The 27,181-nt window shown below is 41.8% G+C and overlaps 1 protein-coding gene across 1 annotated transcript in view; it reads right to left on the bottom strand.

The window, feature by feature from the left end:
* The window catches only part of Prpf6 (pre-mRNA processing factor 6), a 72,174-nt gene that overhangs the window by 5,753 nt on the left and 39,240 nt on the right, over positions 1–27,181 (bottom strand). Inside the window, exons 12-16 of the mRNA XM_036183616.1 lie at positions 11,152–11,274; positions 4,746–4,867; positions 2,912–3,050; positions 950–1,069; positions 398–574 (exon numbers count right to left, since the gene is read on the bottom strand). Coding sequence (XP_036039509.1) covers positions 398–574; positions 950–1,069; positions 2,912–3,050; positions 4,746–4,867; positions 11,152–11,274 — 681 coding nt within the window. The remainder of the gene's footprint in view (positions 1–397; positions 575–949; positions 1,070–2,911; positions 3,051–4,745; positions 4,868–11,151; positions 11,275–27,181) is intronic.

Below are 27,181 nucleotides of genomic sequence, written 5' to 3'. Positions count from 1 at the left end.
ACTGAGTGTACATTATACTACTTTTGATGTATCAAACCCCATATATTCCAAACATATGGTGTGCAGCTTTGTAGAAAGAAAAAAATAGTACCCATAGCAAAAGGAAGGATAAAGGTTCAGTTCCAAGCACAAAGTTCTATCACAGACCACTGGCCCTATACTTCTTTCAGAGGTGTGGGAAATTGACCAATGTCATGCTGCTGAGTTCCCTGAGACATCTTTTTTTCCCCCCAGACAGAGTTTCTCTGTGTAGCCCTGGCTCTCCTGGAACAACTCACTCTGTAGACCAAGCTGGACTAGAATTCACAGAGATCCGCCTGCCTCTGCTTCCTAAGTACTTGGATTAAAGGTGTGTGTACCATCTCCTGGCCCCTGAGACATCTTGACAGAGGCTTACCCCCTGATTATAGGCCTCCCGTGCCTTCTCCATCAGTTCCCCCTGCTCTTCGATTTGCCCCTTCATCATCCACAGCTTGGGGAAGTCTTCATAGTGCCTCAGAGCCTCCTCACACAGTTCTTGGGCAGCAGCGATGTTCCCCAACACCCACTCCAGCTTCACAGACTTCATGAACACCTGCAAATTAGACAAGCACCGTCACACCAGAACACTTCCACCACTTATCTGGATGCTAACTACCTTCACATCATACACATCTGTCCTGTGCCTCATAAGCTGTTGTACATAGCTCTTTTGTGTATACGAAAGGAATGCTTTTGCTCTGTACACCAGGCTGGCTTTGAACTTATAGAGATCCACCTGCCCCTGCCTCCCGAATGCTGGGACTAAAGGTATATGCCACCACCGCCCAGCTAAAGAAATGTATTTTAAAGCCCAATAACAGGATTGGGCTGTCTCATGGGCTGTCCTACTCATCTCACTCCTTCCCAAAGCCATGTATGAGCCAAGAGGCATCCTGCCAACCCACCCCACCCACCAGTTACCACTCACACGGGCAGTGGGTGCGCTGCTCCGTGCCTTGGCCAGCAGCCTCCGGGCTCGCTCATATTCATTGTTCTCTGACTCCAGCTTCACAGCCGCCAGCCAGATCTCTTCACTGTTGGGATTGGCCTGAAGAGCAAGCACAGCTGCATCAAAAAGGCTCAGCACAAAAGTGACCAGGGCTAGATCACACTTAATCAAGAACAGGTAGTCTGGAACTGAGCTGGGCCTCATACTGACTGATGCAGAACTAGCATGTTCCTGCACAAGCTAGGAATGGACACCTCATCTAGGACCCAAGCTTACCTGGGAGGAAAAAGAGAAAAAAGAAAACCACATCTGGTTTTATTCTTGTACAGATGAGGCCTCCATGGCACTGAAGCAACAATGTGCCCTCTCCAGGATCCGTCTAAATTCTGCATGGCCTTTCAAACAGAGTGGATCACTCATGTCTTTGTGTAGGGACCTGCTATACCTAACTTCATCCCTTCCCCTCAGCTAGCCATACCAGTATGTCCATGTGGTCAGGGTAGATCAAGGTGTAGATACTGAAGTGTTAAGGACTCCCACAGGCATGGACCACTCAAGAGTCCAGGGGACTAAAAGTAGTGCCCTCAAAACTTGTACCCACCCTCCTTAGAGACTTCTGCAACATGGCCATTGTGTCTATAGTTATGGGAAAAGAACAACCTTAGAATTCTGGCACACAACTAGAGGAGAAAACCGTATGTGGAAAAGACATCGAATATCCCGCACAGCACTATCACCTATTCCTGTAGTCTCTCCAGGTAATAAAATACTGACCCAAGTTAGCTCTTCTGGTGTTTACTCACAACAGACAAACTTTACTGCTGCCCTAGGTTATAATACCAGACTGACATTTATATAACACTACAACTTATCAAAAAAAATTTAACATGTTATCATAAACTATAAGATTATTTTTTTATGGTAAAAATATGTTTTAGATGTTATATGGGGGTTAGGGAGATGGCTCGGTGGGTAAAGTGCTTGCTGGGCACTGACTTAAAAGCCAGGCAATTCATGTCTATAACTCTGGTAGTAGAGGGTGTACACAGATGAATTCTCAAGACAAATTGGTATCCAGTTGAATCAAAATGGTGAGCTCGCTGGGCAGTGGTGGCACATGCCTTTAATCCCAGCACTTGGGAGGCAGAGGCAGGCGGATCTCTGTGAGTTCGAGGCCAGCCTGGTCTCCAAAGCGAGTTCCAGGAAAGACACAAAGCTACACAGAGAAACCCTGTCTTGAAAAACCAAACCAAAAAAAAAAAAGGGTGAGGTACCACTCAGGAGGCAGAGGCAAGGGGATCTCTGATCTCTGTGAGTTCGAGATCAGCCCGTCTATAGAGTGAGATAGAGGATGGCCAGGACACAGAGAAACCCTGTCGGGGGGCTGGGGGGAATGGGAAGTGATATAGGAAAACACCCTAGGTTGACCTCAGGCTTACACACACACACACACATGCACACACACACACACACGCACGCACGCACGCACGCACGCGCGCGCGCGCACACACACACACACACACACACACACACACACACGCACGCACGCACGCACGCACGCACACACGCACTTCTGACCACCACTATCACACATACACAGCTAGGCCTAGTTAGGCCAGGTAGGTGTAGCTGTTTTAATAGGGCTCCACTCTCACAAAGGTACTAAAGCACCCAAGCAGCTTACATCGTGGTCTTGTACTCTGGAATACCTGACCCATAGTCATATGAAGGAGAAGGGACTAAGCGGTCAATGTTGCTTGTTGGGATGTTCCTCATGCTTTGGCCCCATAAGAAGAGGCCACCTACAGAATCCAGTGTCTCTGGACTAGACCATAGCAGATCCAAAGGATTATGCACAGGATAATTATTAATAAGGCCACAGTAGCACCATAGTTGAGTTTGTGTTCATGTTCCCTCCCAGCACAGGCATTCCTCACCTACCTGGAAGGCCAGGGCCAAGATGCTCCTTGCTGCAGGCACATCCCCTGCCAACCACTTGGATTTGGCACCCATGAGCCACAGCACCTCTGCCTTGGGGCAGTGGGCCACAGCCCTTTGCAGGAGTGCTTCCAGAGACTCCCTGCAAGATAAAGGCCATCCTCACTAGGGTCAGGGCCATAAGTCAGAGCTCACAGCCATCGGGATGCTGAAAAGACAGTTACCACTCCAAAGTTCGGAACTATTAATGATTTACAAGATTTTACGATGGGGAGAGTGTGGGGAAATCTTTCTTTCCCATAAAGAATCTAAAATCAATTACTGAAGGGGGCTCTATAAAGCAAAGCATTGTTTAAACAGCAGAGCCTTTTATAGCCACATATCCTGGGGGCAGTGATAACATGGCAGTCTGGTGATAGTGAAGGCCCTTTTATCTTGAAGCACAGAGGACCCTGGATTCGTTGATAAAGATTAAGGTCCCTGGCACCCAACCCTGCCCCCCTCAAAAAAAAAAAAAAAAAAAAGGTCTTATCCAGAGTGATTTTAGGACACTACTAACTAAGAATACTTGTCAGCCTTGGATACTCTGTATGAAATCTCTGGATTATCTATGGCCCACCACCTCTTGGTCACACCACCTTCACTGATGACCCTTATGGGCCTCATGTGTTCAGCAGCAAGTCAAAGAACACACAAAACCATATCACACAGAAAGTGCCTACAGAAGCAACACCATGTTCCCCAGAGACCTGGGCCCAATTATTGATGACTTTCTTCATCAGCCTGGAAGCTACCAGCAAAGAAAAATATAGTTTAGTAGGAGGAAACTAACCATTGAAACACTTGAGTGGATAGCAGTTTACATTTAAGCTAAGATTTGTGAGGTCTCAACCCACTCCTGACATGATAGGATCTCATGCAAGTCAGCACTTGAGACTGTACCAAGTGACATTCTACAAGGTGGGTCATCAGGATCGTTTTAGAAAGTCCTCAAGTTATGAGGTCTCAACCCACATCTAACATGATAGGATCCCATGCGAGTCAGCACTTAAGACTGTACCAAGTGACATTCTACAAGGTGGATCAGGATTGTTTTAGAAAGTCCTCAAGTTCCCTAAGGAGTTAACTCTGAAATACCAAGCCAGCTGGCAGGGTAAGAAGAGGCCCTGTAGAAACTAACATTAACTAACACCAGAAAAGAAACAAGAGCTCAAAGTCCCAGCTATAACGCTGGTGAAACCAGCAAGGTCTGTGCCCACCCAACTTAGGCAAGAGCTGAGGACCCAGAAGAAAATGACATAGGGTGCTCAGGGACATGAGCCCAATACCCTAGGGAGTCACACATTTAAAACAAGAAACTACAATGCCTAATTTAATCAGCATTTACAGCCAATAAGGCAGACTCAAAGGTTTTTCCAATTAAAGAGTACAATTAAAGAAAATTGTCAGGGACCTCCTTCTGTGTACAAAAACCAGCCAAACCCCAGAAAGTCAGTGCAGCTTAAATGAAAAACAGACTGCATGGGCCCTGACACTGTACCGCCCACTGCTGAAGACGGCACCCAAGCACTAACAGCCTGCATTGGACACTCCTAGACCCATGGGCACTAGTAAAGGACAGGCTTCCTTGATACCTTGGTTTCTCAACTATAAAATAGTGGCAATCTATCATAGAAGGGCTATAAAGAATGAGGCAGTTTCAGAGTCCCAAGGGCCACAAAAGTGTCTACTCTCATTGTAACCTGCTCATGATCACAGAGGGACAGACCCCTGATCTTCTGGAAAGCGAGGTTTAATCCAACACCATGCAGATAGGAAGTAGAAGCTGACCACATACCTGGTACCATGGTTCTTCTCAAAGTATGCAGCTCGTAACCACACACTCTTCTTGCTGGGGAAGACTTGTAGGGCATAGGCATAAATGGCTCGTGCACATTCCAAGGCATTGTGAGCCACGCACTAGAGCAGAAAGACACTATGAGGAAGGTAATTTAGGACTGCATGGGGCATATAATACTTTTTTAAGCCTCTTGCAATCTAAGTAATAGCATCTGGTAACAAATGTGCTGTGGCACTGATCTAATTAAACTATAATCTAAGACAAGGACACCTGAGAATGGGGACACAAATGCTTAAAAAAAAAAAAAGTCCAGAAGGCACGCATCTGGCCCCCTGGCTTGCAAGAAGAGCTGGTAAGAGGAGTATCAGCTTTTACTTGCAAGTTAACAAATGCACACAAATATGCACATATGTAGGGCTATAGCTAAGGCAATTTGTGTGTGTGTGTGTGTGTGTGTGTGTGTGTGTGTGTGTGATCACATGCTGCTTTTTAATTAGGAGTGCTATGTATTTTCCATTAAAAGGATTAAGCCATTCAAAACCTGTACCAGAAGCCTACCCATCTAGTAGAACACAGCAGATACCATTAGGCTCTGCTTCCTTTAAGTTTCCCTACCCCCACCTCATCCTCCAATACCAGGGATTGAATTCAAGGCCAGGGTTTGTAATGACAAACAAGCATTCTATCATAAGCTATATATATTCTTCACCCTTTTCTATTTGTTATTTTGCAACAGTCTCACTCAGTTCCCAGACTGGCCTTGAATCTACAGTCTTATCTTAGCTTTCTGAATAGCTGTGGTTACAGGCCTGTACCATCAGGCTTGGGTCCTCTAGGGTTTTGTTTGTTTGTTGTTTTTACATTCAAGTGATTTTAGGGGTTGGAGAGATGACTCAGTGGTTAAGAGCACTTGCTATTCTTACAGAGGATCTAAGTTTTGTTCCTAGCACTCAAATCAGGTTGTTCACCCATAACTCCAGCTCCAGGGGACATGATACCCTCTTCTGGCCTCTGTAAGTATCTGCAGACACATGGCACATGTACACATACACATGCACAAAAATAAAAATAAGTCTTTAAAAAAACAAACATTCATATACATAAAGTGATAGGTAGGGGCTGGAGAAATGGCCCAGCAGTTAAAAGCACTGGTTGCTCCTCCAGAAGACCCAAGAATTTGACTGCCAGCACCCACATGGTGACTTACAATAATCATCTGTAACTCCAGTCCCATGGGATCCAGCACTCACTTCTGGCCTCCTTGAGCACTGAACACACACAGTGTACAGACATACATGCAAGCAAAATATCCATACGCATAAAACAAAACAAAAAAGAAAGAAAAAGGGACAATAGGACGGCCCAGGAGGTTAAAGCACTTGGCACCAAGTCTGACAAGCTGAGTACAATGTCTAGGACTCACATAGTAGAAAGAATGAATCAGGTCTCATGCAAGTTTGTCTTCTGATTTTTGCATATATGTTGCAGCATGTGTACATGTGTGTGTGCACGCATGCGCGCACACACACACACACACATATTCAAAAAAATTTTTAGTGATAGATAATATCAAGTAACAAAGCCTGTTACCAAATGCAATGACAACTCCAATGAGAGATAGTTTACTTAGTCTTCATGATGACCATGAGACCCAACAACAAACTGGACAGTTTCAGACACTTGTTTTTAGCTTCATAGATGACTTCCTCCCTGGAAGAAATCACTTTTTTCTATGTTCTGCAGAGAGCACTCAGGAGGCAGAGGCAGGTAGATCTCTGAATTTGAGGCCAGCCTGATCTACAGAGCAAATTCCAGGATAGCCAGGGCTATACAGAGTACCCTGTCTTGAAAAAACAAACAACAACAAAAAAGGGAGTATGAATCTGGGGACAAGTTAATGTAATGGCCACTAGGGACAAACAATTACAACTGTAAATGACAAAACTGCCCAAGTGGAGCTGGATGTGGTGGCACACACCTTTAATCCCAGTATTTAGGAGGCTGAGGCAGGAGGATCTCTGTGGGTATGAGGCCAGCCTGGTCTACACAGTGAGCTCCAAGTGAGACAGACCTACACAGTAAAATTCTCTTAAAAAAAAAAAAAAAGGCCAGGTGGAGCTGTTCTCACAGCTATATACACACCATAGGGAAGTTATCTGGTCATCCAAAACCCCTCAGATGGTCAGATATCTTCATAGACAGAGATGCCAATGGGCCTGTGAGTGTCCAAGACCCACAATATATGTGGAAAGAGGTGTAGAAGGAACAGAAGTATGCCAAAATTTTGGTCAGAACCAATCCTTGGCCTGACTCTGACTCAACCACCAGAAAAATCAAGAAGGGCCTTTTTTTAGGTGTTATATCCTGACCAGAAGTATCTACAAAGGACAAACCTGGTCTATACTCTTCTGTGTGGCTGCTGGTTAAAGCAATGAGTTTAGTTGCAACGATTTTTAGAACCTCTATTGCTTTAACTGCCTATAGTATCAAGTAATAGTGCCCAGGGCCCACAGTAGGAAGGAACACTAGGAGAGCACCCCATGTTTTAAACATACTAGAAACATTACTTCTCATTCCTGCATGAAAAAGAAAAACAGCTATGGTTACTAAGTAAATGTGGTTAAGTGACAATAAACAATGAGAAAAGCTGGGCATGACAGTACATGCCTGACCCCCAGCACTCCAGAAGCAGAGGAGGTAAGAGGATTCTGAGTTCAGGCCAATCTAGGCTACATCAAAAAGCAAACAAAGAAAAGAAAGGAAGAATGAAAAAACTAAAATCATTCTTGGGCTTCTCACATTTTTGTTATCTTCAGAGTGGTGTCTAATAAAGGCTCCAATTTTATTAAAAGCAATAAAGGAGAGAGATGCAAAGCATGTAATTCTGTGTTTAGAATAAAGAAGTTGTCACAACCAAGTGTTAGGTTCTTTTAGATACAAGGGAATTTTCACTCAACACAGAGAACATGTGTTTACTGTTCTCTATATAGGTATATATTTTATATACATATTTTAGTACAGCAAGTTGAATCTGATGTTTTGTGTGTGGTAGGCATATGTTCTACCACTGAGTGATACTTCCAGCCCCAATATAATGAAACCCTTTTGACCTACCTCTAGACTCAAAGAGTAAAGCTTGCATTAGCATACATAGGCTGCAAAGCCAGTACCTGAGTTCTTTGTCATAATGCACATACTAGTCTCAAGAGATTCACACAGAGACAGCACAACTAAAAGATGAATCATTGTTCTACCCAGATGAAAAGGAACAGGAATGTTCTTCATTACTATGCAGTATCAACTCACAAAATGTTTTTTTCCCCCCAGAGCTGAGGACTGAACCCAGGGCCTTGTGATTGCTAGGCAAGCACTCTACCACTGAGCTAAATCCCCAACCCCACACAAAATTTTTTTAAAGGGCTAGGGATATAGGTCCATGGTACAGCATTCACCTAACATGCACTAGGCTCTGGTTCTAATTCTTGGTACCAAAAATAATATGTAAACTAAAAACATCTGAGCTGAACAGAAGGCTGGGGCAAGAGGATCACAAGTTTGAGACCAGCCTAGGCTACACAGCAAGATCTTTTCTCAGAAAACCAAAAGCAAAGACTGGGGATATAGCTTCATTGGTAGAATGCTTCCTGGCCTGCCATTTATAAGGTCTTGAGTTCAATCTCTAGTACCACATAAACCAGGCATATTGGTTCATGCCTATAATTCTAGTACTTAGAAGGTGAAGGTCATAGGATCACCCTCAGCTACCCAAGAAGTGTAAGGCTTGTCTACAAGAGATGTTATCTCAAAAAAATAATAGCAGGGCCCGAAAAAATGGCTCAGCAGCTAGAAGCACTGGCTGCCTTTCCAGAGGACTCAGCACAACCTTCTGTAACTCCAGTTCCAGGGGATTTGATGCCCTCTTCTGGCCTCTGTGAGCACCAGATACACATGTGGTGCACATGAAGCCAAACCACTTATATACATAAATAAATAATAATGTTTTAAAAAGCCAAAAACCAAATCAAAATAGAAACCCACCACTTGGCATATACCATAGAAACAACCATTTCAGTGAAAAACATTGTTCTTTACTTTGGCTCAGAGGCTCTTGTCTGTAAACTTGGGAGACTAAGGAAGGACTGTTGTTCATTTGTCAGCCTGTGCTGTATAGTAAGACTGCCTTAAAAAAAACACACACACACACACACAAAGAAATAAACAAAAAAAAAAAAAAATGAACAAACAACAAGAACAACAAAACCAACCATTATTAACAGACCTTCAAACTAGTAAGTTGATGTTTGGAGAATACCAACATAATTTCAAAATGCTTTCTTAAAAATGCTTGCTAATCACAAAGGAAACAACAGTAAGAATACAATAAAGTCCTAACAGCTGCTACCTGGGACAGCTGGTCAGAGTGAACAAGTGTTGGGGAATATTATTTTAAGTTGTGTTACTTTTGTTTCTGTTGCATTTGTTTAACTCTGTGAAGCTGTGTTACTTTGCCTATGTAAGACATGTGATGGTCTAATAAAGAACTGGCCAATAGGAAGGCAGGAGAAAGGATAGGTAGGGCTGGCAGGCAGAGAGAATATATAGAGGGGGAAATCTGAGAGAAGGGAAAGGAGGAGCCAGAGAAGAAGGACTCCAGGGGTCAGCCATCCAACGACACAACCAGCAACCAAGTAAGAGTAAGATTTACAGAGTAAGAGAATGGAAAAAGCCCAGAGGCAAAAGGTACACAGGGCTAATTTTTTTTTTTTTTTTTAATTTCTATTTTCCAGAGCTGAGGACCAAACCCAGGGCCTTGTGCTTGCTAGTCAAGTGCTCTACCACTGAGCTAAATCCCCAACCCTGGGGCTAATTTAAAATTTAAAAGTAAAGAAGCCAAGCTAAGGCTGGGCATTCATAAGTAAGAATAAGCCTCCATGTGTGATTTATTTGGGAGCTTGGCAATGGGCCCCCCACATAAGAGTAAAATACCAGTAACAACAAACAAGTATCTGTACCTCTGTAGAACATATCATGACCAGAACTCAACAGGTGTGTGTGTGTGTGTGTGTGTGTGTGTGTGTGTGTGTGTGTGTGTATATGTATATATATATATATTTGTGTATGAAGGAAGATCTGACACCTAACACTGCCAAAGACAAACCTCAACCAAACCACAAGCAAATATAACAGATAGCCAGGTCAAAATGTAGTCTGTAAAACCGCTCACCTCTAGTACTCAAAAATTCAGACTTGGGTAGGAGATATGGCTTAATGGTAGAGCACTTGCCCAACATGCCCAGACCCCTGGTTCCACCCTAGCACCACATAACCAACCAACCAACCAAATAAATAAGAAGATTCATGAAACAAAGACAGACTTAAGCCCTGTTAAGGCACTTCCAGGTTGACCTGAGGCTATGATCCTGCAAGTATCTAAAGAGAATATAGTTTTGTTCTCGTTGTTATTGTTTAATTTTACTACTACACCAAGGTCCAACTCAGAGGGTAAATAAGAGTGTCTACTGCCATGGCCTAATGACCTGAATTTGATCCCCAGGACCTGTAATGATGGAAGGTGAGAACTGACTTCTACATCTGGTTCTGTGGCTTCTACTTTCATGCAATGAGATGCATATACCCACACATATACACAAACACAAAATAGATTTTAAAAAATCTCTTTTTGGAGACAGGGTTTCTCTATGTCGCCCTGGCTGTCCTGAACTCACTCTGTAGAACAGTCTGGCCTTGAATTCAAGCTCCATCTGCCTCTGCCTTCTGAGTGCTGAGATTAAAGGTGTGTACCCCATTTTAGTATCTTAAACATGTTTATCAACCTAGCCCTGTGGTTTTACCTTTGGAAAACTATTCTGAGGAAATAATCTCAAAGAGAGAGCAACTCTATGCAAAATATTCCTGAAATGAAGTATGTAGTGGGAACTAGGAAGTAGGAGAAAACCTGATGCCATGAAGGTTCTCTGCCACTTAGCTAAGAAAGTTGTAATATAGCTACACATAGCTGCCAGCAGGCACACCTTTGTAATAGCTACTTTTTCTATCTAGGAAGCACTCAAACTTAAACTCAGGTTTGTAGAAGTTTGCTACCCTTATGACTGCAACTCCATCTAAAATAAGTGTATTAGAGCTAGATGTAATGCATGCTCTTGTAATCCCAGAAACGAGGAGGCTAAGGCAGGAAGATCTCCAGTCTAAGGAGAGCCCGGTCAACCTGGGCTACAGAGTGAGGCCCTGTCTCAAAAACAGACAAAAATATGAAAATAAAATCAATCACATCAGAAAGATTTTCAAGGAGACAGAAGAGAAGGGCAAGATTCGGAAAGCAGCCGACTCATGTAGGCACCACTCCTGGCAAGGCCACAGACTGGGAGCAGGCAGGTAAGCTTACACTGTCAGCATCTTCCATCCAGGTATGCTTGCGGTCCTCCTCCTCAATCCCGATACCAATTACTGCACGCATGACTGCCTGGCAAGTGGCCACACTCCCTGCCCTGTCACACTCTTCAGCATCCTGAAAGAGAAAACATAGATGTTTTGTTTGGATTTTTCAGTTAGAGCTGTAAAATGACTGTTCTTCATGAACGGTGATTAATAAGGAACCTTCTTTCTCAGGCATATAGCCTGGCAACCCTAAACAGGATATCTGTCACGTTGTTCTGTTCATTGATGCTTCTGTCTTAACTACCCTGCATTTACATCCTCCATTAAAACTGTGACTGAATGAAACCATTTATTCATACAATATAATTTAAGCAAGATCCTGCTGCATGGAGGTTATATTAAGCTATTACACTAAAGAACATCTAAAAACTCTAGTTTTACAACATTCCTGGGTATTTGAAATTATTTTGGTGGATCTTTCCTGTGATTAGTATATAATGCCCTTCTTGATCTCTTTTGATTGATTTTAGTTTGAAGTCTATTTTGCTGGATATTAGGATGGCTACACCCACTTGCTTCTTAAGACCATTTGATTGGAAACACTTTTCCCAGCCTTTCACTCTTAGGTAGTGTCTATCTTTGAATTTGAGGTGTGTTTCTTGTATACAGCAGAAAGGTGGGTCATGCTTTCATATCCATTCTGTTAGACTGTGTCTTTTTATAAGTGAATTAAGTCCATTGATCTTAAGGGATATTAATGATCACTGATTGTTCATTCCTGTTATTTTTTGGTAGTAGTGTGTGTATACTTCTCTTCTTTGGGGTTTACCGCTGTGGTATTATCTACTGCCTGTGTTTTCATGGGTGTATCTGACTTTTCAAAATAAAAAGGCAAGTGTGGTGGTACAAACCTGTTAATACCAGTTACTTGTAAGGCAGAAGCATAAAGACCATGGTTCAAAGCTAGACTGAAACACCGAGTAAGACCTTGTCTCAAAATTAATGAAAAGGGGGCTGGAGAATGATATAATAGCCCAGTGATACAGCACTTGCCTAGAGTACTCAAGGCTCTGGGTTCAATCCCTGAAACTGTGAGAAGATTTAAGGTGGGGCGGGGGGTGAGACAGTAAAGAGTAAAAAGCATTTGCTGTGAAAGCCTGATAACCTGAATTTCATCCCTAGGAGGAGAGAGCCAACTCCAAAAAAGTTGTCTTCTGATTTCTATACTCACACTGTAGTATGTGCACCTACACACACTAAAAATAAGGTTGTAGCAAGGCATAGTGGCACATGCGTTACACTAAAGAAACTCTGAAAGGAATGGAAATAAAAAACAGGTTCAAAAGTATTTGTACTCTTAGGACTAGAACTCACAATTTAAATTAGCAAAAAGAGAAATACTCTGACATAGACAAGAAGTAGTACTGGTGGGAACCCTAGCTGCAAAGAAGATTGGATGAAAACTTGGGGGGCAGTCACAGCAGATGACCAATCACAGGAGCAGTCCACTGGGCAGGCCAACATGTAGCAAGGTACTTCCAATTTTAGGAAAGCAGATTTGGGACACATAGAGAAAAGCCATATCCATATCCAAATCCCCCCCCCCCCCCCCAAAAAAAGAAAGTTCTACATTATGAGACACAGGAATGTGTTACTAAAAGCTGGGGATAGGTCGGGCAGTGGTGGTGCACACCTTTGGTTCTAGAACTTGGGAGGCAGAGGCAGGCAAATCTCTGAGTTTGAGGCCAGTCTGGACTACAGAGAGAATTCCAGGACAGCCAGAGCTACATAAAAATCCCTGCCTCTAAAAATAAATAGATAAACAGATAGATAGATAGATAGATAGATAGATAGATAACAACAAAAACCCAACCAAACCAAAGAGTTGGGGATAATAAAGTATCCTGTACATCAATTAGGAAACAAACAACTGATCCAACAGACAAATGTGGCAAAGAGCATTTACAGTTTATCAGAAAAGAAAATACTACAAATTTAAACATCTGATAAGAAACTCTGAGGGAGCCATCCCACCCCCACTTTTCCCCAGGGTACTCTTGAGCAGGAGCTCGAAATATGAGATAGAAAGATAGCTAGAAAGAGACAGAAAACACAGGATAGATAGCTTCGGGATAGCCTGGATCCTAATCCATCAGGCCCTGGCTGCCTCTGCCAAAAGGCTTTTAAAGGAATGCCAAGGGTGGAACAAAGGTCCTCCCCCCAGCACAGCCAAGTGCAGACCATTCCAGACACCTGATGACCATGCACATGGTCAAGCCATCCCCTAATGCGTAAAGCAAGATCAGATCTCATTAGGAAACCTCTGTGGACCCCAACAAAACTCTAAGCTATTCTTGTCTATAAGATTCTAAACTGTTTTCAGTGCCATTTTTAGATGAGCAGTGGCAAGTGGGCTGATTCACTTGCTTTTTAAAGGAGGGCATTGATTATACAAAGCTGAGGACTATACACTGACCTCTACAGAAGACAACTATACTTCTTCCATCAAAACAATGCATGCACCAGAAATCCACCTTCTGGAACTCATTTTATAATAATATTCCCATGTATGCAAAACTATGTATGTACCAGGATACTTTTGAAACAAATGGAAAAGCTACTAATAAGCCATCCACAGCAACATGTGCAGGGGCACACATAGCAATGAGCTGGTCAAAATACCCTGCAGGTTCTGACCTAGGGGAACAAGATAAGAAATGAGCAAGCAAGGAAGGATAAGAACTTTGTCCCTTTCTGAAGCACTCAGGACCCTGCAGGCATCAGAAAAGCATCTGAGATCAGAGCCAAGGTCGGAGATCTTAAATGAAGACACAATGGTATGTATGTTGGAAAGGGCAGAAATTAGTAATGTAACAATGGAGTGATCACCCCAAACCCAGACCCACAGGATCTGTAATCCATAGTGAGGGCACAGGTATCTAGTCTACAAAGCAAGAAGGCTCTGGGAATTTCTAAGTGGGCATCCTGAGACTAAAGGTGATACTATGTGCTGGGGAAGGACAGATAATCTATCCAAGACAGTAATATAGTTTTCATAGAGGTGGACCTAGACTATGTGTGACAGTAAACACAATCCCTTTGTGCATGGGGTATGAAAGGAGTCAGCAACAACTCCTGAGGAATAAACTGGGTGTTGCCCAAAAGTTGAACTGAGGAATATGTCAGTTTTGTGGGTGTTTTGGAGCCACTAGGTAGTAGTGCCATCACATGTGCCAGGGAATAGAGCAGCACATATGCTCTCAGGGTTGTGGAAAGAGCCCATGGCTCCTGGCACCTAAACAACATTCCAATCAATGGGTAATCACAGGGACGTCTAAGAAAAGGGCTAAGGACAAAACTGTCAGCAATTATTTAGAAAAGAAAACCATGGGCAAAAAGGATGGTTTAGTGGTTAAGAGCACTGGCTATTACTCTTCCAGAGGATCCAGGTTCAACTCCACATGGTGGCTCTTTTTGTTTGTTTTTTGTTTTTCAAGACATGGTTCTTTGTTAAAGATTCAGCATACCTGAATGTAAAAACAACACAAAAGTGATGTATATTCAGTCTCTTTATCACATTCCAGTAAAAGGAAGTAGAAGACAGGCTGAGAAAAGCATAAAACAACATAATCTGAGCTCATGCCAAATTTCTCTACATTTCAACAAAAGCCTTAACCTGCCTACCTGATGGAGTCTGTAAGAAGACAGACTGAGCCAGACATGGTGGCACATGCTTTTAATTCCAGTACTCTAAAGGCAGAGGCAGTAGGATCTCTGTGAGTTTGAGGCTTAGTTTACATACCAAGTTCCAGAACAGCCAGAGCTATGTAGAGAAACTTTGCCTCAAAAAACCAAAAAGGTGCCAGGTGGTGATGGTGCACCCAGCATTCAGGAGGCAGAGGCAGGCAGATCTCTGTGAGTTCAAGGCCAGCCTGGACTACAGAGCAAGTTCCAGGACAACCAGGGCTACACAGAGAAATTGTCTTAAAAAGGACCCCCTCCCCTCAAAAAAGGTAGACTCAGGGCACAGGTATATCTGACAGCATTTGTCTTGAACAGATGGAAAACAGGCTAGCAGAGCAAGTAGGACTCCCTACAGGCCAAAGAAGTATACCTAGATAGGAGCACTGTGGATATAGATCTCTCTGCTGGCTGACACCAGGGCTTTCTGTGAGGACATCAGGCTCTTAAAAGCTAGAAAACACTGGCACTGCTAAACAGAACTTTTCTTCAAACATCCAGGTACCTTTTACACAATATAAATATAAAAACTTGGCACTGTAACAACATGAAGACTACACAGGAAGATCAGGAGGTGCCGTTTGGTATTCTAGATCACTGTGGGAGGCAAGGGGTCTATGGGTGTAGAGATAGTAGAGATGCCAAGGAGACCGAACAGACAAGGACATTAAAATAATATTATAACTATAGTCAAAGACTGGGAAGTAGGTCAGTAGTAGAGAGTTGCCTAGATGCACACACATGACTAAGTAGAATAGAAGATGCAACACAGAAATAGAACCCCAGATGCACCTTGTGTGGAGTCCCTAGGAGTCTTAACTGAACCATGGTAAGGGTGAAGCCAATGAAAAGAATCAGCTGGAATAACCCTGTAAGTAACTAGATAAGAAATAAAACACCAGACAACCCGGAAACCCCCAATAGTTATAAACACAGGGCAAAAGGCACAGAGGAATTCTGCCCAGTAGAACAACCAGCAGAACACTGCTTGGGGCCTAGGTGAGGTGGTGCATGCCTTTAGGAAGGCAGAGGCAGGTGACTCTGTGAATTTTGTTTTGTTTTTCGAGACAGGGTTTCTCTATAGCTTTGGAGGCTGTCCTGGAACTCGCTTTGTAGACCAGGCTGGCCTCGAACTCACAGAGGTTCACCTGCCTCTGCCTCCCAAGTGCTGGGATTACAGGCGTGCACCACCACCACCCGGCAACTCTGTGAATTTGAGGTCAGCCTGGTCTATATAGCAAGTTCCAGTACAGTCAGATCTACATAGTAGAAAGACCCTGCCTCAAAAACAAAACCAAAGAATATTACTTGGGTCTTGCCTTTTGATGCAGAAAAGCAAAACCCAAAGGATTAGGTGTATCCATATGACTTGGCTGCATTCCAACAGAAAGTTCTAGAATACTTACAGTTAGCACCCAAAAAGGTAAAATTCACAGTGTATGGTGATAAGCTAAGCATGCAAATAGGGGAAAAAAATCTATAAAAAGTGACACAGATGAGAGAACCAGCAGACAAAGACATTAAAATAATTATTCTATCGGTAGTCAAAGACTGGGAAGTAGATCAGTAGCAGAGAGTTGCCTAGATGCCAAATCTGGGATTTGATCCTAGCACTGTGAATAAATGAACAAATTAATATTCCATATGTTTAAAAGTTGGAGACATGAGGGAGCTGGAGAGATGGCTAGAGGTTAAGAGGACCAGAGTTCAGTTCCCAGAACCACCTGAAACTCCAACTCCAGAAGATCTGATGCTCTCTTCTGTAGATTCACACACACACAAATAAAAATAAAATATAAAGTAAGACACATAAGGGAAAGGACCAAAACTAAATTTCTAGAAATGAATACTAAAAAATCAGAGGTGAAAAATGTACTAGGTGAAATAAATAGCATGTTAGTTCAAAATAAGATAAAGCAATAGTAACTACCCAAAATGAAACATGGAAAAAAGAAAACTTAAGAAATGAAAAGTGTAAGTAGGCTAGCTATCTGAGAAAAAGATGAGACACTTCCCTAAGATCAGGAACCCAAAATTAGAAGTTAGTTCTCACACCACTACCACTTGACATTTTGCTAGTTTCTACTCAAGGCAATTAAACAAGAAATAATAAATACCTTGGAAGAAAGACAAAGCTATATTTGCAAATGACATGATTTTGCATGGAGAAAACTCTAAGAAATCCATTAAAAACTATTAGAATATAAGGAGGTCAACAAAAACACAAAATCAAGTTTTCAACAATGTTAAAGTAACACAATTAAATCCACTTATAACAGCATCAAAAAATGATAATAGAATAAAATAAGCTGGATTCTAATGGTACAGGTTTGTAACCCTAGCTTCCTAGGAGTCTGAGACAGGAGGATTGCCAACCTCAAGGCCAGCTTGAGCCACTTAATAAGACTATCTCAATATCATAAATACAGAAAGGCTGGGGGGAAAGATCAGCCCTGGGCTCAATCCCTAGTGCTATGAGGAAGGAAAAGAAAAGCTGGGCATGATGGCACATGCCTTTAATCCTAGCATTTGGGAGGCAGAAACAGATGCCATATGGTGAGTTCCAGACCATCCAGGGTGACACTCTGTGAGATAAGACACATACCATGAGACAAAAAAAAAAAAAAAAAAGTAAAAGAGCCAAATGTGTGGTGGTGCATACCTACAATTGTACCAGCAGGGAGGTAGGAATCAAGAGTGCAAGGTCAGTTAGGAGCCATGACAAGTTCTTTAGAATATAAAGTGGGGGTGAGGGGTAGTCAGGAAATAGTTCAGGTAAAATGCTTGTTGAACAAGCAGGAGAACCTGAGTTTGGATCCCCAGCATCCACATAAAAGGCTGGGTTTGAGAGCATATACCTATAACCCCAAGACTTCGAGAAGAAACAGGTAGCTCCTAGGAGGGCTCACTGGTCAGCCAGTCAAGCCAAAACTGCAAGTTCTTGTTGCAGGATATTTGTTTGTACTGACCCTCTGAGACTGTTATTAAAGTTTAACCTAGAATCAGGGAGCAGAGTTAGTGGCTAGCAGACTAGAATTCTAGCTATAGAGGTTTTGGAGGACCCAAGATACATATAGGGAGACACAGTAAGTAGTAGGAGGGGCTTATAAAGATTTGTGGGTCCTTTTGGATTGAGGAAGGAGAGAGAGGAGGAGCTTCACCACCACTTAGCTGATCAATTGGGTTCTTATCCCAATATTTGACTCCTGAGTTTTTATTAATAATAGAAAAATTTAGATAAACTCATCATCTGGTGCCCAGCGTGGGGCATGAGAATACAAGGCAGTCACTAGCCACCAGTTTTGCAGCTACCTGAGTCAGAGTGACACAACCTCCCCGCCCGGAGGGTTTCTCCTGCCCTTGCATCCACTTTTCAGGCAGCTTACTCCCTCTCCCCACAGGTTTCGTGCTAAACTCCCTCCCTGGGCCTCAATACTCACTTGCACTACTCAGGCTTGTGCTGCTGCTGCCACCACTACCATTGCACACCCTCAGCCCCAGCTACATTCGAGCAGCTATAGGTATCCTCAGTCCGGCCCCTACACCACAGTGGCAACCCAGTGTGACCCCGACGCCCACCATGCTAGCCTGGCTGCCTAGGCACATCCCCTGCCCCCATGGGAGCCCATAAAAGCTTCCTAGTGAGATTAGGGGATGGCTTGACCATGTGCATGGTCACTAGGTGTCTGGGATGGTCTGTACTTGGCTGTGCTCAGGGGAGGTCTTTTGCTCCACCCCTTGGCATTCCTTAAAAGCCCTTTATCAGAGACAGAAGGGGCTGGTGGGTTTTGACTCAGGTCCTCCAGAGCTATTCTGTGTTTCTAATTGTCTCTCTCCTCTACATTTCTATCTAAATCTCCTATCCCTCACTCCTCAAGAGTCCCTGAGGTAATGGGGTTGGGGATTTAGCCTAGCAAGCTCAAGGCCCTGGGTTTGATCCTCAGCTAAAAAAAAAAAAAAAAAAAAGAAAGAAAGAAAAAGAAAAAGAAAAAAAGAGTCCCTAGGGTAAATAAATGTGGAAGCTGGTCTCCCACACCCCTGCCCCACAGCTGAGTGCCCCCACAGCAGCTGGCTGCCCCTCATCTCTGCTGTCACCTTATTGCTGCTATGGACAAACTAAAAAGTCATCAGATCTGGTGAGACACCTAGAAAGTCTTAAGGAGGGAATTAGGTTACACAGTTACACACACACCCCTTTCCCACATTAAAAATGGGGAATATTATGATGCAGGGAGTTAGGACACTGTATAGTTCCATAATAGTTTAAAAATGAGAAAAATTAAAGGGATAACAAACAGCTAAAATTGATATAATGTCAATTATAATTATTATCAATTTGTTAATTTATCCTTAAAAGTTGTTTGATATCTGTGCCAAATATAAAAAAATTGATAAGATAAAAAATGTTAAAAAGACCTACTAATAAAACTAAAAAAAAAAACATTCACACACAGAGGAATCTAGAACAAAACCTACCGCACCATTACATGATGAAACTGAAGAAAAGCAGCCCAAAGTTATTAGAAACCCAACCTTAATTTCTCCAGTTACCATACAAGAATGACCACCAGATGACAGACACTCCCAAGGCTATACAATAGTTAACTAAAATCCTGTTAAAATGTTAGATTTAAGCAGACTGAAGGGAACAGTCATTTCATATTCACCCTACCTAAAACAGATGTTAAATTCATAGGAAACTCAGAATCATCTCCCCAGAACTGGAAAGATTTAGCTACAACAATATTAGAAGTTGGTCCTCATGAAAAACATGGTAAAAAGTGAAACTAGAGTCACAGAACAAGATAGAGGTATTGATATGTCCCAAGACCAGCTTCTCAGTGAAGGCCAATATGCAAATTTACAAACACAGTTTGGATTTGATGATCACACTTTGGCCGTATGTCAAATAACAGCTTTGAATGCTTGGGGACAAGGTTAAAGAATCAGGAAAGACGACTGAGTTATTTACTAAAATTATACAAGGCAAAAAAAAAAAAAAAGAAAGAAAGAAAGAAAGAAAGAAAAAAAAAAGCCTTCGGACTTTTTGCAAAGATTAACTTCAGCTGTAAATAAAATATCAGATCCAAAAGTTAGACAAAGATTAAATCTTTGGCTTTTAAAAATGCTAATTCAGAATACAAAAGGGTAAATAAGCTTTTTTTTGGGGGGGCGGGGTTCAAGACAGGGTTTCTCTGTGCAGTTTTGGTGCCTGTCCTGGATCTCGCTCTGTAGACCAGGCAGGCCTCACACTCACAGAGATCCACCTGCCTCTGCCTCCCAAGTGCTGGGATTAAAGGCATGCGCCACCACTGCCTGACTGGTGAATAAGCCTTTAAAGGTAGGATCAGCACCAATAGATGAATGGATAGAAATACAGCTGAGGGTTGGGGATTTAGCTCAGTGGTAGAGTGCTTGCCTAGCAAGCACAAGGCCCTGGGTTTGATCCTCAGCTCAAAAAAAAAAAAAAAAAAGAAAGAAAGAAAAGAAATACAGCTGATATTGGATCTCATGCTTATGATATTACTTTGATAGGGGAAGTGATTTCTAAAAATTTTAAGAAAAATCAAAAGATAACCAGACTGCAACCCACAGCTCTAGGGAGAGTAGCAAGCAAGGAGGACCCTAGAAGGGACACATGGATCACCCAGCAAAGGAGAAGTAGATGAGATCTACATGAGCAAACTGGGGGGGGGGGTATGATGGAGGGCAAGGGATGGGGGATGAGAACATAGGGGAATGGGAGTTTCAAGCTGGAACAGGGACAGAGTGGGAGAGTAAGGAAAGAAATACCATGATAAATGAAGACATCATGGGAATAGGGAGAAACAGGGGGCTGGGGAAGTTCCCAGGAATCACAAGGATGACTGTAAGGACTATGTGCTTAATTATGTCATCAGCCTGCAACGGTGTCCCACCCTAAAAAGCGGGCAGGCCCTCTGCGTGTTCCTTTTCTCTTTCCCTCCACACAGTCTCTCTGGTCCGTGATTTCTCTCTTTCTCTCTCCCTTCCCCCCTTCCCCAATAAAGCTCTAAAAGGGTAACTATGGCTTGTGAGTCCAGCACTCCCCTCTGTTGGCATGGCCACCATGGGCCACAGCCAGCCACAAGCAGCTCTGATTTAACCAACAATGACCCCATCTTAGACTACTGGCAATAGTTGAGAGGGTGCCTGAACTGGCCTACTCTGGTGATCAGATGGGTGAATACCCTAACCTAATCATAGGGCCTTCACCCAGTGATTGATGGAAACAGATGCAGAGATCTATGGCTGGGTGCCAGGCTGAGCTCTAGGAGTTAAATTAATGAGAGAGAGGAGGGATTCTGTGGGGAAGGAACATTGAGATCATGATAGGAAAACATGCAGAGATGAACCAGCCAAACTAGTGGAAACCCATGAACTGTGGACCAATAGCTGTGGAGCCCATCGTATTGGACTAGGCCCTCTGGATAGGGGAGACAGTTATTCAGCTTGAACTGTTTGGGGGCCCCCCAGGCAGTGCGATCAGGATCCATCCCTGGTGCATCTTTTTGGAGCCCAGTGCCTATGGTGGGACACCTTTCACAGCCTTGGTGCAGGCAGGAGGGGCTTGGACCTACCTCAGCTGAATGTACCAGGCTCTGCTGACTCCCCATGGGAGACCTTGCCTTGGAGGAGATAGGTTGGGAGGAGGGAAGGCTGGGTGGCGGGAGGAGGGAGGAGAGGGGGAATCTGTGGATGGTATGTAAAATGAATTGAAAATTTAATAAAATAAATTTAAAAAAGAAAAATCAAAAGGTCAAATGTTTTAACTGTGATAAATAAGGTTATCTAAAAAGAAACTGCAGGTAACATGTTCCTAAAAACAATGTTTTTTTCTAGAGATAATCTAAACCAAAGGCCCTAGCCTTCTGGAGTATACAAAAGGGGTAACAAAGGCCTACATTGGACTACTAAATACAGATCAACAAGAAACAGGCAAGATAACCCTTTGTCACAGGGAAATGCCTTAGGGGCCTCTCACAGGCTCCAATATCAAATCTGGTTCAATCATTCCCTATCAGCATTGAAAAAACTCATCCACAGAGCAACTAAAAGACTTAATTACTGTTGTTAAAAACCACACTGCTCTGGATGACAAAAAAATTCAACAGATAAAGAGAGACCATAAAAATTCTTCCACAAGGAATGTTAACCAGCCCCACCTTGTGTCAATATTTTGTAAAACAGCCATTAGAAAAAATTCATAAACAATTTCCTCAATCTACAATTTACCATTATATGGATGATATCTTAATAGCTGATTCAGACAGATACCTTAGAAAAAAATATTTGAAGTAAAAAAAAAAAAAAATGCCTTGTTGGGGATTACAAATTGCACTGAAAAAAAAAAAAAAAAGGAGGAAATTCTATTAATTACCTAGGATATAAGATAGGTTTACAGAAAATTCAAACATAGAAAGTACACATCAGGAGAGATCAATTATGACCTCAATGATTTTCAAAAACTGCTGGGAGATATTAACCACAATCAGATTAACAACTCAAGAACTAAGTAATTTATTTCAAGCCTTACAAGGTGATAAGGACTTACAAACTCCAAAAAAAAAATTATCAGCTGAGGCTGATAGAGAATTGGCTTTGGTAGAAAAGAAAAAGCAGGATGCACATGTGGATTAGTTGGATCCAGAGATGGATCGTGTTCTGGTTATTTTATGTTCTACTCATTCTCTTATAGGCATTCTTTTTTTGGGGGGTGGGGGTTCAAGACAGGGTTTCTCTATATAGTTTGGTGCCTGTCCTGGATCTTGCTCTGTAGACCAGGCTGGCCTCGAATCACAGAGATCCACCTGGCTCTGCCTCCCGAGTGCCGCCACCACTGCCAGGCCCTCCTACAGGGATTCTTATTCAGAGAGAAATTATGCAAAGGAGATTAGATTCAGGATATGGGGCTGGAGAGATGGCTCAGGGGTTAAGAGTACTGGCTGCTCTTCCAAAGGTCCTGAGTTCAATTCCCAGCAACCACATGGTGGCTCACAATCATCTGTAATGAGATCTGGTGCCCTCTTCTGGCCTGCGGGGATATGTGCAGACAGAACACTGTATACATGATAAATAAAATAAATAAAGGGGGAGGATATAGGAATGACAGGATAAAAGAACAGATTATTGAATCTACTTTTTAACTAAAAAAAAAAAAACTACTAGTCTCAAATATTGTACATTGGTATGGATTTTTTATATTACTGTAAATTTAAGATTTGTGGCCATGTTAGGTATGTTTTCAAGGTCAAACAGAGATATATACTTTAGATAGGTAGATGGCCTTCAAACACTTCAGAGACCTACGGATTATGGCATTTAAGATGTTTTAATAACATAAGGCTTTTCATGGCAGTGAGACACATCTGCTTCTGGCAGCACCAATCTACTTCAGAGAAAATGATGGGCAAAGAAACTCCATATGGTATTTGTTTTCAATGTGGCAAAGCTAGCCCCTGGGCAAGAATCTGCCCTTGCCACAACTGCTGACAGTATGCTTTCCAAATTGGAAAAAGCAGGACACAAAAAGGCAGCAACTGCCAAACTCTGCCAAGATAAGGTAGGACAATCCTTCAAAATTCCTGCTTCACAGAAAAGTCTGTCAGATATTCTAGGCCTGTAGGCCAAAGAGGAAAACCCTAATATTGCAGAGGAACCTCGAGTGACTGTCCAGGCAGCCAGCTGTTTCTGTTGTTCCTACACTTTTGGAAGTTGTTTGTTCTGTACTTCCTATTTACTCAGGTAATAGATCGTTCTCAGGTCTCTGATGGGGTTAAAGACTAGATAGATAGTAATAGTTACAGTTTCCCTAGTTAGCAAATTAAAAAAAAAAAAAAACTCACAAAAGAGATATAAAGTGTGTAAAGTTGAGAAACATAAAAGCTTAAGTTGTTTATCTTAAAACAATGTATTAAGGTCAAAAAAGGTATTTCTAAGTTGGTAATACAAGTTATGATAGAAAGTGAATTAGGTACAAAACTTTGAATTCACCAAGATAGGATAAATAATAGGGGAGTATTTTCTCCAAATTTGCCAAATACAAATGGACTGAACATTACGAATGTAATTCTTACTTGGTAATTATTCTTACTGTATGTAGTTTTACTTTTCTTTTAATCTTTTCTCTCTCTCTCTCTCTTTTTGTTTTTTTAATGTGGAGCTGAGGATCGAACCCAGGGCCTTGTGTTTGCTAGGCAAGCACTCTACCACTGAGCTAAATCCCCAACCTTTAATCTTTTTTTTTTTTTTTTTTTTTAAGATTTATTTATTATTATGTATACAGTGTTCTGTCTGCATGTATCCCTGCAGGCCAGAAGTGGGCACCAGATCTCATTACAGATGGTTGTGAGGCACCATGTGGTTGCTGGGAATTGAACTCAGGAACTTTGGAAGAACAAGCAGTGCTCTTAACCTCTGAGCCATCTCTCCAGCCCAGTTTTACTTTTTAAAATTAATTAATTAATTATTTAAATTACACTCATGATATTAATTACACTCATGACATTGATTACATTCACAGTATTCATTTAATAATTATATTTATGATATTCATTAATTACATTAATTGTACTTATTTATTACATTCATGATATTATGTCCTGATACTACTGTCCATTTGTGGAACTTTTCTATCACTCAAAACAGAGATTCTGTACTTAGGAAATCATTGTTCTATATTTCTTTCTTCTCTACCTCAAGATAACATCTAATCTTTCTGTCTCTATAAATTTGTATATTCTATATATTTCATGTAATACAATTCTACAGTATTTGTCCTTTTTTTTTTTTTAAGATAAAAACATTTTATGTACAACTGCAGGAGAAATAATACACAGATAGCTTGAACATAAAAACAGGTTATAATTCAAAAGTCCAGGGTTATTTTAAACAGTAAAATATTTTCTCTGTAAAAAATAGTAAAAATAATAACATTTCCCAGTAAGCCCTTTTAAGCCAAATGATAGCTGAATTATACATATAAATACTGATTAGATTCTGGGATACAGAAGAAACCTATCTTCATCTGTTCAGAGAGCTATGTTTTACTTAAGTTGTGTAAGTGAAATTCCTAATCATCTTCCCCTTCACTGTTTGATTTACGGCAGACATTTTTCTATAGGCTAATTCATAATCTAAAAAGATTTTAGCCTCCCCTCTTGAAAGTATGGCCAGCATTTTCTTTCATCAGCTTGATACAGTACAAATTCTTTTCCTAGTAGTGAAATGTTTCACTAAAGCTTGCCCAGTGATTGGGCAAAACCAATACTTATTATAAGCCACAGTCATCCTAGGGTTGCCCCTGCTAGGTGGCCTCCTTGGATCTGTGAGAGTTTTACTTTTTTAAAGTTAAAACCTTTCCTTTTTAGCTAAACAATACTTGATAATTGTTCTTATTGTGTATAGTTTTATGTGTTAAAAGTTAAAAAAACCTTTTTTTTTTTTTTTTTTTTTTGTTTTTCGAGACAGGGTTTCTCTGTGTAGCTCTGTGCCATTCCTGTAACTCACTTGGTAGCTCAGGCTGGCCTCAAACTCATAGAGATCCGCCTGGCTCTGCCTCCTGAGTGCTGGGATTAAAGGCATGTGCCACCACCGCTCGGATTAAAACCTTTCCTTTTTATTTAGACAAAAAAGGGAAAACGTTGTGGGATATGTTTGCACTGACACTCTAAGACTGTTTATAAAGTTTAACCTTGAATCATGGAGTGGAGTTAGAGACTAGCTGACCAGAATTAGCCACAGAGGTTTCGGAGGACCCAGGACACATATAGAGACACAGGAAGTAATAGGGAGGGGCTTAGAAAGATTTGCAGGCCCTTTTGGATTAAGGATTGAGAAAGGAGGTCAATGGTCACTTTTCCACCACTTCTCTGATCAATCAGGTTCTTATCCCAATATTTGACTCCCAAGTTTTTACTCATAATAGAAAAATTTAGATAAACTCATCAAGCTCCAGATCAGTAACTGTGGTGGTCTGAATGAGGATGGCCCCCATAGGCTCATATTTGAATGCTTGGTTTCCAGTTGGTATAACTATGTGGGAAGGATTAGGAGGTGTAGTTTTGTTGGAGGAGGTATGTCACTGGAGGCAGGCTTTGAGATTTCAAAAGCCCATATCATTCCCAGTTAGCTTGCTCTCTGCCTCATGTTTATGGATCAGACGTAAGCTTTTAGCTACTGTTCCAGTGCCATGGCTGCCTGCCTGCTGCCATGCTCCCCACCATGATGGTCAAAGATGCACTCTCTGAAATTGTAAGCCCCCACTACTTTCTTCTATAAATTGCCTTGGTCACGATGCATTGTCACTGCAGTAAAAAAGTAAGACAGTGAGAGATTCTGTCTGATAAAAATTCAATGTGAAAAGCAATAGAGGAAAACATTCTAATGTTATTCTCTGGTTTCCACAAGTGCCCACACAGGTATATGCATCCACACACATGTATACATCAGACGCTACTGTTATGGAACAATCTTTTTGTACACCGTGAAGATGTGTTGCTCTCATTAGTTTAATAAAGAGCTAAATGGCCAATTGCTACACAGGAAGAGGTTAGGTGGTGTTACAGAATATTGAAGATGTATTACAGTTGTTTATGCTATGGAATATTTGTTTAATGATGCAATGATGTGTTACATTCTTTTATGTTGCATTTGTAAAGTTGTGTTGATTTGCCTGTCTAATAAAGATTAGATTGGTCTAATAAAGAGCTGAAAAGCCAATAGCAAGGCAAAAGAAAGGATAGGTGGGGCTGGCAGGCAGAGAGAATAAATAGAGAAATCTGGAGAGAAAGGAGCAAGGAGCAAGAAAAGAAAGGGTCAGCCACCCAGCTACATAGCAAGCCAAAGAGTAAGCAGTAAAGAAAGATATATAGGATAAAGATAAAAGCTCAGAAGCATAGGTAAACGGAATAATTTAAGAAAAGCTGGCTGGAAATAAGTCAAACTAAGGCCAGGCATTCATATTCCAGTGCATTTATTTGGGAGCTGGGTGGTAGCCCCCAAAGAACAAAGAGTCAAAAGAGCCAAAAGAGTAAAAACAACTAACAACAAGGTGAGACTTGAAACAGGGAGAGAGCTCCCTGGGATGAAACAGGGTGGAGCCACCAGTCGAACACAGAGGAAGCAATACATGTACAAGATGAGGTAACAATCCATGAGCCATGTGGCAGCAAGTAAATTAATAGAAGAAATGGGTTAATTTAAGTTAGAAGAGCTAGTTAGAAACAAGCCTAAGCTACCAGCCAATCATTTATAATTAATAATAAGTCTCGGTGTGG

This window comes from Onychomys torridus, chromosome 4, assembly GCF_903995425.1.
Source record: "Onychomys torridus chromosome 4, mOncTor1.1, whole genome shotgun sequence".
NCBI classification, from domain to species: domain Eukaryota; kingdom Metazoa; phylum Chordata; class Mammalia; order Rodentia; family Cricetidae; genus Onychomys; species Onychomys torridus.
This window is presented reverse-complemented; position numbering and strand designations above follow the sequence as displayed.